General features: G+C 35.8%; 1 protein-coding gene across 2 annotated transcripts in view; it reads left to right on the top strand.

Moving 5' to 3' along the window:
• The window catches only part of DCN (decorin), a 42,300-nt gene extending 26,809 nt beyond the window's left edge, over positions 1-15,491 (top strand). For both annotated transcript variants that reach the window (XM_030323369.1, XM_030323368.2), the window contains exons 5-8: positions 308-421; positions 5,446-5,539; positions 8,966-9,104; positions 14,710-15,491. In XM_030323369.1, coding sequence (XP_030179229.1) covers positions 308-421; positions 5,446-5,539; positions 8,966-9,104; positions 14,710-14,904 — 542 coding nt within the window. In that variant the 3' untranslated portion in view covers positions 14,905-15,491. The remainder of the gene's footprint in view (positions 1-307; positions 422-5,445; positions 5,540-8,965; positions 9,105-14,709) is intronic.
• Positions 15,492-15,958: the final 467 nt, after the last annotated feature.

Below are 15,958 nucleotides of genomic sequence, written 5' to 3'. Positions count from 1 at the left end.
AGCTCCATCATAAGTGTGACTTATAAACACTTGTGTTTGTTGATTTCCAGGCAAACCTATTGCTTTACCATAAATCTTTGTGTTTTATTGTTATTTATTGTTTGGTTTTTGTTTGTTTTAATGAGAGAAAATTTTACCTTAGTTTGCCATCCCTATGAAGAGCGTGTTCATTAATTTCTGTTTTGTTTTTCAGTCAAGCTCTTATTGACCCAAATTTCTCTTAAACTCCTTGTTGAAACAGACACGACTCTGATTTGCAATATCCTAATATTGTTCTCTAAGAACTTTGCACTTTTTGCATTTGTAGAACTGGGCACCAACCCACTGAAGAGCTCGGGAATTGAAAATGGAGCCTTCCAGGGAATGAAGAAGCTGTCCTACATCCGCATTGCCGACACCAATATAACCACCATCCCGCAAGGTGATAGAAAATTCTCCAAAGCAGTTTGAACATCCAAATGTAACAACTTTAACATTCAAGAAAATTGTTTTGGAAATTTAAACGGTGACTGAAGCAGCCAACGTTATTTCCAGTAAATTGTCTACCCTTGTTTCTATTGAGCCTGGATGACCCCTGGGCCATTTAGACTCATTGTAGAGATGGTGAGACCTATAAAGTCTCTTCTAAGATATAACTTACACATAATGATTTCATGTTAAAGAATTGTGAGAGCACAGGGGAAAAAGTACAGTTATTTAAAGAATAGAATCCCTTGCTGGTGTTAAAGGAAAAAAGATACACGGGAACACCTCAGAAATTGAGCCAATTTTTACTTTGAGTCTCCAATCTTTTAGTGAATTCCTTTCCATCTTACTCTCTGAATAAGAGGATCCATAGTGGCCACTTATATAATAAGTCTTATATAATAGTGTTGTAGAGAATATGGATTTTGGTCTATTTGGTCTGTTTGTCCCTAACTGGCTCTAAGACCTTGGACAAGTTATTCAATATTTATGCCTTAACTTCTTTATTGGTAAAGTGGTAATAACACCAACATACAACTCCATTAGATTGTCTAATGATTAAATAACTAATTAGAAAAATATCAGGCATGTAAATAAATAGTGGATTAATATTACCTTTTATTATTTGTAAAAATGTTTTAACACTCATTTTGCTTAGGCAAAGTACCAAACACTGGAGACAGGACAGTGAATAGGGTATACTGCCTGCCTTCATGGACCTTATTACCTAGAGCAAAGCCAGCAAATAAATAGCAATCACTACACAGCCATGGGGTTAAGGTCATTGTGCTAAGGGCTACCTGGGAGAGACACATAAGCCATAAAGAAAAGAAATCTAATCACCATAAAGAAATTCCCCTGATTTTCACATTTTACCTGGCCCAGGGTTTTAGTCTTTCAAAAGCCCAGCTGTATTCTCCAAGTTTCCCCTCCACCTGGCCCTTTCTCAGCTTAGATATCTTGTTCTTGGACTGGGCACAAAATGTAGGTTCTTGCCCACAGAAAACAATTACCTTTTATTGTGCTTCCACAGAAACATCAGCTCCTGTGAGTACATATTCCATAGAATGGTTTCTTACTACCCCTTGCTCTCTCCATAGTCTTTTTGCTACAGAAGATGTTTTTATGCCCATAACAGCAACTATTGGTATAGATAGATAATAGACAGGTAGATAGATAGATGATAGATATTCATTTATAGTTTATAAAGCACTTTCATATTGAGCCTCCAACTTGTTGCATGTAACAAGTGTCATTCTTTAAAAAAATATTTATTTATTTTGAGAAAGAGAGTGTGAGAGTGTAAGACAGAGAGGGAGAGGGGCAGAGAGGATCCTAAGCAGGCTTCACGCTCAATGTGGGGCTCGATGCAGGGTTCATTCCCACGACTGTGAGATCATGACCTGAAGTGGAAGTCAGATGCTCAACCGACTGAACCACTCAGGCACATCAGTTTTAGTAATATTTTAATTATTTAATTATATTTTTGTATAGAATATATACACATACATTTTGCCTAAGGCCATAGAGCTATAGAAGGCCAAATAAAAAACCTGGAACCAGTCTTTGATTTTGCTGTCCTTTTTAATGCATCCTCCAAAATATCTTTCAGTGACACATTTCATCACTTAGGGATCTATATTCCTCACATCTTCTCCCTATTCTATGTACTCTCTTCTCACCATTTCTAGCTTACTTTTATTTATTAAACACTTACTATAAAAATTACAGTAACTAAATTTTGTTCAGCCCTTATTTAGTAGCAGGTATTGTGCCAAATGCTTTTTGTGGAGTTTTCTATATGAATCTTAAACCATTCCTCTCTAGGAATATTATCATGCCTGCTTAATAAATACGGAAAACCAAAGCTTAACGACATGAAGTAAATTGTGACCAAGGTCTTGGAGTTTGGAGGTGGCCAAGCTGGGACTGTGCTGTGCTGATGTCAGAGCCCATGTGCGTGACCACTGTATTCTGCTGCTTACCTAAGTCCTCTCTCTTATGCATATTTATGCTGATGAAATACATGAGTCTGCCTTTCTTAGGCTGGATTCTTACACCAGAACATCAGCTGCCTCTGGGAGGCTTCATGTCCACATTAATGGTCTACCATCACTGCTGGAAACACAAGGCCGTGGAATGAAGTGATGAGTTATGGTTTCTCCACTTAGAAAACAGGAGTGAGAGGTCTGGCTCAGCCACTTAGTCTTTCTGTGACTTTAGGCTAGTTATTGCACATCTCTAAAACCTCAGTTTTACTATCTATGGAGGTATTAGTGACACCTATCTTCTAGTATATTTGTGAGGATAGACACAAATAAGACTTGAATGTGCATGCATAGTATCTGGCCCAAGGTAAGCTCTCATATTTACCTTAAAAATGAAAAGGGAAAGGAACAAAAAAAGTAACTAGAGTATAGGTTCCTTAGCTAAACGCTACGGTGGCAAAGATTAATGGTATTCTTTGCAAATTTGCGTCTCTCTATCTTATTGCAAAGTTTTCTTCCACAAACTTTCTCCTGGCTATACCTTAACTTTGGGGAAACTGACATTGCAAAAGGGAAGACACTTAGAACCTTGGTAAGAGTTATGGATGTGATGATAATTGTTGTTCTAGAGACACTACATTTTAATACTATCTTTTCATGGTGATAGGGAAGAAAGGATGTGTATTCAATATGGTTTGTTATAAAGTCACTCATTAATTACATATGGGAGTATTTTAAAAATCCACACTTGTGTATTCTAAAGAGACTTGAGTGGTTAGAATCCCTTCTTCCAAGAGTGACTGGGTTTTCATGATATTTAGTCATAAGAACTGTGCAATTGTGATTTTGTTACCGGACCCCGGAGACTAGGTTCTTGAGTCTCAGTGTCATAGAAATGAACACTGAACTGAAGGGAAAGAGTGTGGGTGGAGTTTATTAGAGATAACTTGTGTACAAGGGAGCCGACAAGAAAGAGAACTGTTGCTCTCTGAAAGAGTATTGTGCAAGACTTGTAAAGGCATTTTTCCTAGGGGAGAGGGGCTAGGATTTGGGAAGCATTCTTCAATCCCACGGGCGTTATCTGCGGTCATTAGTTTTCAGTGGACAAGAGACAATCCCAGAATGCCTTTCTCTATGGTTGACATTCTCTTAGGGCTCCTGGAAAATAGAAATACTTGTGCAAGCAGGCTTTAAATTGTTACTTCTAATTTTGCCCAGACAACCATTACTCGTAATGACTATTATCTCATTTGTTCGCTTTCCCAGAAGGAGGTATTTGTCTCTAAGTATATGGAAACTTTTAACCTTTGCCTCAGACCAGTGGCTTTATGGGAGTTAAGTCCCTCTTGCTTCTCTCATACTGTCTCAACTTCATTTCATTCAGTTTAGAGCAACTATAGTTCAATTTAACTCCTTTTGACTGGGAACATTTTACCTTCCCTACTTAGCAGCTAGATAGTCTCCAAATTTGTAACTTTGAGTCTCTGTTTCTTCGTCTATGAACAGGGATTAACAAAAAAAGTTTGTAAACTGAAACAAGTAAATGAGCTAAGTTAGGGAAAGTGCCAGTATCAGTGTTGACCACATTTCAGACTTGCAGGGAGTAGAAATTCCTTCCTTAGCAGCTCCCACACAAAACATAGAGAAACTAATACTAACGTCAAATCAAATATGGACTAAACTTTTACATTAAATAGACAGTACTGATAGAATTCACTGACACGCAATGACAATTTCATGCCGAACATAACCTGCAGTTTTCCAATTTTGTTCTTTATGGACAAATAACCGACACTCTCTGCTAAGCAGATGTTAGTTCTACATGTAACCAATTTGCTCTTTTCTTTGTGGTTGGTGCTATTCTTGTAAGTGGAACAATATGCCCTTTACAAAGCTGTATAAAAGCATAATGCATCCTCAGATGGCAGGAGGAAATGAAAATAAAATATTTAAACTTTTATATTAATATTACTAAATTTTTAGAAGTCCTAGCCTTTCAAGAAGCACTATCCAGAGGTTTTGTGGATACTTTGGATCTGAAATTATTTCCCCAGGTGTTCTACATATGGCAGGTTGCTTGATTATAGGCCTCCACATTCCTCTTGTGTAGGGGAACAGTCTTGATTTGAAAGGTCCAAGTAATCTTTAGCTCTTTGGACACATCCGTGTTGCAGAGGAATTTGATGTTGGGTTTGTTTTTGCATTTGATTTATTTAAAAGTTTTTCTTGTTTCTTTTTTTATTTTTGAGAGACAGAGAGAGATAGAGCATGAGTGGGGGAGGGACAGAGGGAAACACAGAATCCGAAGCAGGCTCCAGGCTCCGAGCTGTCAGCACAGAGCCCAACGTGGGGCTCGAACCCATGAAACCGTGAGATCATGACCTGAGCTGAAGTCAGACGCTTAAACCTACTGAGCCACCCAGGCGTCCCATGTGTTTGATTTTTAATGCAGAAAAGCTGATTAAGACTGAAGCCAGCACAGTATATCAGCGTCAATTATTAATAATGCCCATGAATGAGATACTTAGTTAAATTTGCCTATAGGTTTAACTTATACATGATCTCTTTATTATACCTTAAATGCTATAATAAAGCATATAATAAAGAGTTGTCATCTTTTATCCACGGTAGTGTTAACTTATTAACAGAGGTGTAAGAAACTAATGAGATTCAGGGTTTGACCTCAGTTCTACAATTGTATCCTAAGAATTCCTGAGACAAAAATCTACTATGTGAGAAACCACAGTCCATGTTTTTGTTTAAAATCGAACTACGAGAAAAGGAAAAAGCCCCTGTACTACTTCTAGAAGTGTATATTGTTATGAAAGGGATGAAGAAAAAAGATAAAAATCAAAACCAATGAAAATGATGTAAAGCAAATCCTTTGACACTCTGTCTTTTAGAAAATTGGTGGCCTTTGTCTTCATTAAGTCTTTACAACCCATCATTACGTTTATCTGCTAATGTAACATTTTGTATTTCTGTATTCCAGGTCTTCCTCCTTCCCTTACTGAATTACATCTTGAAGGCAACAAAATCTCCAAAGTTGATGCAGCTAGCCTGAAAGGACTGAATAATTTGGCTAAGTAATAATATTCTTTCATAACCTTATGTCTGTAAAATGGCTAGATGTATAGGTGCCCACATACTCAGAACTGGAAATGCCACGGGCAATTTCTGACCATACCACATTTTTTGCTGTTGGTCCCAACAGCATGCTCAATTATTTCTTTAAAAAGCCATGAAATAGCATACTTAGCATAACCATGACATATCTCACGTACAATGTACCTGATTAAATCAACATGCTTATTCAGTAGGTTCTAACTTAATTGAATTCAACAGAAGGTTGATTATGTTATAACCCAGTGTTCAGAATTTGAAAATGCCTTAAAATGAAAGCTACCAGGACATGGAAATACTGGGCATCCCACACCATTGTATCTGGATGATTATGATGAGATCCTCATATCTCTATTCTCTGAAGAGTTTAAAATGTCTCTGGACATTTAATGTAGTCTTACAAAAGTCATTGGGTTGTCTGTGTGTGTGTGTGTGTGTGTGTGTGTGTGTGTGTGTGTTTCTGGGCCTTGTTAACTTTTTTTTTTTTCCTGATAGATAATCATTAGTTCCTTTCCTGACTTCTAGCCTAACTTTAATCTTTTTACATTTGCAATCTGGTTAAGTAATAAAAAGAGGAGAAGGCTTGCAAACTATTTGCTTTATCTTCAAAAAACACTGTGCTCTTGAACTGTATTGCTGAATGTTCTTACAAAGGAGCGTAGTGTTATGCCAAATTGACTCACTTCTCTTTTTTTCTTTATAAATGTTATGGGAGACAAATAAAGTATATCATTTATCCTTGAGAAATAGCTAAGACAAGATGATATATAACACAGCTTTTCCCATTTCTGTGGATATTCCCCAATGAGCTGGTGGGTGGTGAGAGCTGAAGGTGAGCATATGGATGTGACTATAACACAGTGTATTACCCTAAGTCTCAGACAAGAAGAAATCTAAAGTTATTTTCATTACAGCCTCTAATATAGAAAATATATTTTGAAATAGCATTGTGCATCACTGACCTTTTTTTGTTGATTTGGTCCCTCTAGCTGCAGAAAAATGTAGGAAGATCAGATGCATTGCCTATTGTATAGAACTGTCTTTAGGACAGCTGTTAGTGGTAGCAGTGGTAGAGATGTACAATAGTCTAATTCCAAATATGGTAAGCCACTAATAATATCTGTGCCTTTTTGGAATAAAAGTTTATTTTATACTGAAAGTGGTATGGAATTTTTTTTTAATCCCATTCATTAAATTGGAGCAGATTGACCCATTGGCCAAGCAGATTTTTCCAATTGTTGAATTTATCAGACAAATTTCTTTTTGGAATCAAGTCCAGAAAAATATGTCTATGAAACCATCAAATCCTCATGTTGTTTACTCTTCACTGATGTTGGGACATGAGAAGTATTTTGGTATTGAAAATCAAAACTGGGAAAAGAAGAAAAAAAGCGGCCACTGATCTCAGAACGTTGTGGGGCAAATATTCCAATTAGTTATTAAGAACACGTGGAGAGAAATAGTATATGCCTCTCTCCAAAAATATAAGATGGTTTTGGGGCACACTTTCTTTGTTGTTATATATGTATACATATATCATCATCTCCCTTATTTGATGAAATACTCTTCAGTGGAAGGAATCATTGTTTTTGAGCCATGTGCCCTCTGCCTTCATAAAGCTAGAATAATATCTTGAACATAACAGGTCCTCAAAAATATTTATTGATTGAACATATAAATAAATCACCATAAAATTGAAGTTTCTTTGAATCAGTTATTAAGAATATTATATTCTAAGAATGTATTAGCCCAAAATTGGATATGGGATTTGGAGTGTTGTAAGAAATAGGAGACCTGACTCTGTGATAGAAGAGACAAGATCAGAAACAAGAAATAAATGTCTAAGACTGGGGAGGGTGGGGTGGTGGGGAAACAACGTGTTCTCTGCCGAGATGCCAGGTTAATAATCAATAGCTAAGATAAATCCACTGTTTTATTAATAGCTTAAAATTAACATAGTATAATCTCAGTTATTTCAAATACCAAGTCATGATTAAAACTGAGAGACTTGGGTTACATAAACCAGAATCTAAATCTCAGAAGGGCTCAAAAATCAGAACTAGCTGAAGGCAAGCTAAAACGATCCTACAGAAAGTTTCCAAGCCTATTCCACATCTTGTGAGGGAGCCCAATAGACTCCTCCTCTTTCTCTCCCTTTGAGTTTGCTGGTTCTCTTTCATTACCTTGTTGCCTCATCCCAGGTATCTCCTCTCTGCCCTTTAGGATTGACAGCACCCTAGTTTGACAGAGTCATTCATCTTTAGAATGCCAAATACATCAACCTTGTCTCCATGTTAACCTCTTCTGACTTTTGAATCCCATTTACTAGGAAGGGACCGCACGGCTGCAGAACTTTCACTTGTTATGCACTTAATTTAAAAAATGCAGCCCAAAACTTTGAGTGGTATTGTAGAAGAAATGTTAAAGGGCCAAGAAACAGACATGTAGGTCAGAGGTCAGGGTCAGAAGCCAGGAATGCTGGCACCAGGCAAATTCTGATAGTAGCAGATGATCACTGATAAACTCAAACGAAAGCAAAATGCTAATTCTGTTAACCTTCCTGGCAGATATGTTTACTGATTCATTGGAACCTTCTACCTTTTATTTCCAATGAAGAAATGTATATAATAAATATACAATTGTTTGATTTCTAAAGTGACCCAAATGATAATAGTACTCCTTTGAGTATTCTACGGAGTGAATTCATTATATGTATTATACATAGAAATCAATTCAGCAGCGACTCATTGATCATAAGAAGCTTTCTGTTAGCACTGGATATGCTGCAAGACAGTCACTTTTCTCTAGGAAAGACCACAAGTACACAGTCCCTTGAATTTTTTAAGAGGGTGCTAACAGGATGCTATAGGAGCATTTACTAGGGGTACCTATCTAGTTTGGTAGGATCAGACGAGTTTCAAAGAGAGTAAGTTGGGGTGCCTGGGTGGTTTAGTCAGTTAAACCCAAGACTCTTGATTTCAGCTCAAGTCATGGTCTTTGGTTCGGAGCCTAAGGTTGGGCTCTGCACCGACAGTGCAGAGCCTGTTTGGGATTATCTCTCTCTCTCTCTCTCTCTCTCTCTCTCTCTCTTTCTCTCTCTCTCTGTGTCCCTCCCCTGCTTGCACGCATGTGCTTTTGCTCTCTTTCTCTCAAAATAAATAAACATTTAAAAAAAAAGAGAAAGTGACTCTATGGTGGGAACTTTGGAACAAATGGGCTTTATGTAGGCTCAGCAAGGTTGGAAAAAAGTACTCTAAGCAAAGGGAACAGTAAATGCAAAAACAAAGAAAGTCCTTGCTGTTGACTTGATAAATCACACAGCACCTGTGAAGAAAGCATCCATGTGTCCTGAGCAGAGGACATGCATTCATTTCCGCTTCCTTTTGCAGGTTGGGACTGAGTTTTAACAGCATCTCTGCTATTGACAATGGCACTCTGGCCAACACTCCTCATTTGAGGGAGCTTCACTTGGACAACAATAAGCTTATCAGAGTACCTGGTGGGCTGGCGGAGCACAAATACATCCAGGTAATGCAACACCACTAAACCTGTAAGGGGTCTCTAGGGAGCAAACCCTCCCTACTGGGATGCTAGGAGGCAGGTAGCTCTGCCTGGCAATATTTTTGCAGAAAGATATTTTTCATGTTTCCACATCAGTATTCATTCTGGTTTCCTGAAAAATACAGGCTTGAATTATTATTTTTTTAATAGGACTATTACCTTACCCTTATTATAATGCTATCTTCTAGAATAGAGTATGTTTTAGGAAGCAGGCAAGGTAGTTTCAAGCCATAGATCAGTGTAACAAAAACATATTGGTTGAAGAAGATGAGATCATTTGTGATGAATAGATATGGAATAAAAGAGAAGTTTTAAATTTTAGCTTTAGCAGATGCAAGCTGGTCAAAAAGAATGTTCTGTGACTGAGTTAACTTCATGTCAGTTATCAAGCTATAGTACATGCATAAGGATAAGAAGATATGGTCCAATGGCCCATGGTGATAATAGAGCTTTGTAGTCTGTAAACCTATAAATGTAAGGCATGCTCATCAGTTTAAATAGTGATAATATTTTTTTTCACATATAACAAAATAATATTTCCACTGTTACTCAGGAAATTGCACAAATATGTTATTCAAATTTTATATTCAGAAGTTAATGTGGTTATTCATAGATTTTATGTATTGGCTTATTTTATCTAATTTTTCAGCTTCAATAAAGGTCAGATTTAAATTGCTTCTGTCAGATATTTACCTAGGTACTTAGTTGAACCATGATGATTCAGAAATTATATCTTGACATTGATGCTCTATTATAGATAAAACCTTTTTATAAAGTTGCCATTTTGGTAATCTAGTATCTCAACTTTTTTGCTTGTGGTTCAAGATAGGTTTATCCCTTACTCTGCCGTCAGTTCTGTCAAAATGTGATGGACGTCTTTTTTTTTTTTTTTATTGGTTTGTGACAAAAACTCCAAGCAAAATAGCTATAAGGATTCACGTTAGCTAGATTTCAATAAAGTATCTGAATTATAAGTACAAAGATGAAACTTGAAAACATTGTATTTCACGCTGATTCTTTTTTAGTGGGCCTTTGATGGTGATAGGATAATGAGTAAGCAGATCTGAAGGCACAAGCAAAAGCAAGACACTTAGAAGACCAAGTAATAGCTACCATTGTTACTATTGAGATTTCTGTTGGTGGTGGGCATTTTTGGGGGCTGCGGGGATTGGTTTGTTTTCATTTTTATATCCCAGAATAATCCGTTTTATCTTCTTGATTGCCATTTTTCAAATTTCAGTCTGGACATATTATTGAGTTCATAAAATAAGTTTGATGAGTTAATTAACATGTATGGGATAAGAAAGGATAGGATAGGATGCATGGAAAGAAAATATCACTGTAATGGTAAGGATTTCATAAAAATGTTGTTTAAATGCATAGTTTCATATATACTAAACCTTAGTGTATAATGTGTTCTTATTGTGAGTCACAGAGAAAAATTTATAAAACATGCTATTTTGAAATCTTTGTTGAATGTCAGCAAATCTCATGGGCATTCACACAGGGCCTCACATTCAGAAGGGTCTCATTCTTGGTTTTTCATCTCTAATTGGCTATCCGTGCACCCATTTCACATCCTTTTTTTTTTTTTTTTTTTTTAATTTTTTTTTTCAACATTTATTTATTTTTGGGACAGAGAGAGACAGAGCATGAACGGGGGAGGGGCAGAGAGAGAGGGAGACACAGAATCGGAAACAGGCTCCAGACTCTGAGCCATCAGCCCAGAGCCCGACGCGGGGCTCGAACTCACGGACCGCAAGATCGTGACCTGGCTGAAGTCGGACGCTTAACCGACTGCGCCACCCAGGCGCCCCATTTCACATCCCTTCTTACAGGCTCTTAGAGATTTCACCCATATCACTGCCTTTTTCATAAGCATATAACTCAGTTATTTTCAGCAAAATTATATAGTTGTTCAACCATCACCACAATCCAGTTCTAGCACTTATGTTACCCCCAAATATTCCTCATATCCATTTCTGGTCAATTTTCAATCTCATCCCCTTTCACAGGAAATCATTAATCTACTTTATACCTCCGTGGATTTGCCTTTCCTGTACATTTCATATAAATAGAATGACTTATTGTAATGATTTTAGGTCACCCATAACAACATGAATCAGTAATTCTTCCATTTTTATCAGTGAATAACATTCCATTGTATGGATATACCACATTTTGCTTGCTAGCACTATGCTTTTTGATTACTATAGCCTTTGGTTGTGTTTTGAAGTTGGGAGTGAAGGTCTTTTAACATTGTTCTTATTTTTCAAAAATAAGAACTATTCTTGTTTCTTTGCATTTTCATATAAATTTTAGAATCAGCTTTTAATTTTTGCATAAATAGCCTGCAAAATAGGGATTGTGTTGAATCTATAGATCAATTAGGGGTGAATTGTCATCTGAACAATATTAAGTCCTCTAATTCATAAACATGCAATATCTCTCTATTTCATATTATTTAACTTCACACAGCAATGTTTTGTCATTTTTAGTATACATGTCTCACAATTATTTTACTAAGTTTATTGTCATTTTCTTTATTATTTTTGATGCTGTTGTGAATGGTTACCTTAATTTCATTTTTGCATTTTTTTTGCTAGTACAGTAAAACCTTGGTTTGTGAGTATAATTCATTCCAGAAACATGCTTTTAATCCAAATTAATCAAAGTTAATTTCAAGAACAATTGGCTCAGTTGTGACCATGTGACATTTGTCATCACATACTACTCGTATTGCAAGACATCATCGCTCATTTATCAAGTTAAAATTTATTAGAAGCATTTACTAATCTTGCAGAACACTCGCAGAGCAAGTTACTTGCAATCCAAGGTTTTACTGTATATGTAAATATAATTCATTTTTGTTTATTGATCTTCTATCCTGGTACTGTGCTGAAATTTTTTTAGTTGCAGAAGTTTTTGTGCACATCTTTGGATATTCTGTATTTGGGATCATGTCATTTGTAAATAAATACAGTTTTAGTTATTCTTTTCCTATCTGAATTATTTTCATTTATTTTTCTTGCTTCATTGTACTGGCTAGAATCTCCAGTACAATATTGAATAGAAGTGATGAAATTAGACATCTTTGGCTTGTTTTCTATTTTAAGAGAGGGGTGGACATTCAAGTTTTTACCATTCAGTGTGATGTTAGCTACAGGTATTTTGTAGATGCTCTTTGTCAAGTTAAGAAGATACTTTTATTAGTTTATTGAAAGTTTTTGTAGTGAATTTTTCAGATGCTTTTTCTGTGTCTGTTGAGATGATCATGTGGTTTTGGTTGTTTATTCTTTTAATAGAGTAAATTAAATTAATTAATTTCCAGTTAAAGCAATTTTACATCCCTGAGATAAATTATGCTTCATCTTGGTCATGGTGTATAATCTTTTTATATTTTGTGAGATACAGTTTCCTAATATTTTGTTAAAGTTCTTTGTCTATGCTAATATGAAATATTTGTAGGTAGGTTGTGTGTGTGTGTGTGTGTGTGTGTGTGTGATGATGAACATGATTTTTGCCTGGTTTTAATAATAGAAAATAATGACCTTATAAAATGAGTTGAGAATCTAATTTTCTTTTTTACACAGACTAATACTTGGTTTATGTCTTGACATTTTCTTCTCTCACCTTCAGTATTAGCCCTAAATTCTAACCAAACATGTGCCCCCTTTATTGCTAGTCACTGCCAGGAAATAGAGAATGGCAAATGAGAAGAAATTTTCAAAGTTTGAAAGTTATAAAAAAATACTTATAGCTATTGTTTGGCTTTAATATCACTTGTTTCTGTTTTTATTGTCTTCCTTCTAAAACCTTTCTTAAACAAGGCCTTTTTCACCTGCATATAAGTAGGAGTGTTCTGGGTTAATTATTTTAAGGAAGCATCTCATAGGCTTTATAACACACTTTAGAAACTGTCACGTTACTAGTATATTTTAATTTAGGTTGTATGATAAGTCACTTCTCACTCTTCAGAAATCACATCTACATGAAAACCCATTTCTAAAGCCCTTTCATAAGTCTAATATTTAATATCCCTGAGAAAAATCTATGAACAAGTTACCATTATCTTAAACATAAGCATAAAATACATTTCAGAAAAAATTCTAATGAACTATAGAATTCTATTCATAAGATAGAATTTGTAACATGGAATAAATTTTTATTAAAGATTTCTAGGTCTGGGGTGTCTGGGTGGCTCAGTCATTTGAGTGTCTGACTCTTGATTTGGGCTTAGATCATGATCTCGCGGTTCATGAATTTGAGCCCCACATCAGGTTCAGTGCTGACAGTGTGGAGCCTGCTCAGGATTCTCTTTCTCCCTGTCTCTCCACCCCTTCCCTGCATGCTCTCTGTATCTCTCTCAAAATAAATAAATAAACTTAAAAAAAACTTTCTAGGTCTGTTCATTCCAAATGCTATGGCACTCAAGTGTTTCTTAGACTTTGTGATTATTTTGATTCAAATACTATGCACACTCTTCTTGTTCATTATATATTACTTCCTCATTCTGCATAATCTTGTTCAAAGGTCCCTCATTTTATCTTTGCCTTGAAAACAGCCCATGTAGACACAATTTATGCAATAACATAAATTTATTCATGTATTCACTTAATGTATATTTATTGGACACCTACTGTGTTTAATAGACACTGAAGATACAGTCATGAACAAAACAAAACAAGTTTCCTTCCTCATGGAGCGTTTATTCTAGAGAAGGAAAACAGGTGAAACAAACAAACAAATATATAATATGCTGTATAGTGATAATTACTGTGAAGATTTAAAGTAGTGTGACTGGGATGGAGAATGAATGGCAGCATTGGATAGTCAGGGAAGACATCTCTGGTAAGGAGAAGTTACATAAACTACGTGAAAGAGTAAGCCTTGTAGATATCGTGGAGAAGATAAGGCCAGGTAGAGGAAACAATGTGTGCCAACCTAAGGAAGGACCTTGATCTTTGTAATAGAGGAAAAGCAGGTAGGCCAGTTAGATTTAATAGTGAGGGGAGATGAGGTCAGAGCAGAAGGATGGCAGACCATGTTGGATTTGTGGGTCATTGTGAGAACTTTGGACTTTATTCTGCATGAGATGGGAAGCCATTGGAGTGTTGAGGCAAAGAATATATAACTTGGCTCAATTTTTTAAATAATTTTTCTATGAGCTAACTTACAGGGTTACAGAAAATAAAAAAGAAAAAGGAAGGAAGGAGGGAGGGAGGGGAAGAAGGAAGGAAGGAAGGAGAGAAGGAAGGAAGGAAGGGAAACTGATTTCAGAGCAAAAGAGGAAGCAGGAAAGACAACAATAAAGGCAGCTTGAATCATCCAGGAGGAGATAATGGCAGTTTTGGACAATGTTGTAGAAGTCGATGTGGGGATAAGGACTGGGTTCTGGGTACATTTTGAAGATCAAGCTAGCAGCATTTGTTGATGGTTGGGCAGAAAGTGTAAGAGAAAGGATGGGTCTAGGATAAAGAGTAAATAATAAAAGAAAAAGAATAAGGTATTTGCATGAATGGCTTAGTATATTTAGAGGAAAATAATCATTCTCCATTATTTCATTTTGCAGGTTGTCTACCTTCATAACAACAATATCTCTGCAGTCGGGTCTAACGACTTCTGCCCACCTGGATACAACACCAAAAAGGCTTCTTATTCAGGTGTGAGCCTTTTCAGCAACCCAGTCCAGTACTGGGAGATCCAACCATCCACGTTCCGATGTGTCTATGTGCGTTCCGCCATCCAGCTTGGAAATTATAAATAACTCCCAAGAAAGCCCTCGTTTTCATAACCTGGCAAAATCCCATTAATATCGTTGCTCAAAAAAAAAAAAAAAAAAAAAAAAAAAAAGAAAGCTAGATACTGAAAACCTAACTGCAATGTGGATCTTTTCCCCACATGATTTATAATGCATATAAAGCCAAATATGCAGTTTAAATAATTGCCTACAATAAAAAAAATAATTTGCCTGCCATTTTCAGAATTCTTTTTTGAAGCTTTCTGTTGATGTTAACTGAGTTATTGCAGATATTCTTATTTCCCTAAACGTAAAATTTGGAGTAAATGTGTATATATATATATATATATATATATACATGTCAACAATTTAGTAAATCTTTTCTTGTCTAATTTTCAGAAGGAATCAAATAAAAAATATTGATCTTCTGTAACTCATAGGGTCTTAGATTCTTTGACATAACGTTGAACTTCAAATTCTATCTAGCTCTGTATTAAACCCCATTATTACTGGTAAAGCCTCATTTGAATATGTAAATTCAATACAGGCTATGTAAAATTTTTGCTAATGTCGTCATTTTGAAACAAATAAATTTACAAATACATTCAAACTTACTATTGTATAAAAGTGTAATTGTTATCTTCCCTAAACTCAATTTTCTGAAGAGAGCAGACATTGTGTTCTTGGCAAAAATAGCACATCTTTTCAAGTTCTCAGATATTTCGTCTCCTCCTATTTTTTGACCCTTGTGTATTACAACTTACATTACCTATATTCAGTGCTGAGCTGATAAAGCGCAAAGCTGATTTTTCCTGATTGGTCTAGAAAGCTGGTATTTTCAGTTACTAAGATACTAAACAGGTTTAAAACATCATGTGTATAACCAGGGCGCTCGCTTGAATATTTCTATAATTACTCGATTAATATTCTAATATGGTAAATATTAGAAACATTTCTTGCATTTGGTTAAATCTTCAAATTTAGATTTATTTTCTGCAGGGTTTATAAAGACCTATCAAAGCAGACCACTCAGCAAGCCTGGGGTAATAGGCTGATTGACAAAAAGTAGAGATTTATCATA

This window comes from Lynx canadensis, chromosome B4, assembly GCF_007474595.2.
Source record: "Lynx canadensis isolate LIC74 chromosome B4, mLynCan4.pri.v2, whole genome shotgun sequence".
In the NCBI taxonomy this organism is placed as follows: domain Eukaryota; kingdom Metazoa; phylum Chordata; class Mammalia; order Carnivora; family Felidae; genus Lynx; species Lynx canadensis.
This window is presented reverse-complemented; position numbering and strand designations above follow the sequence as displayed.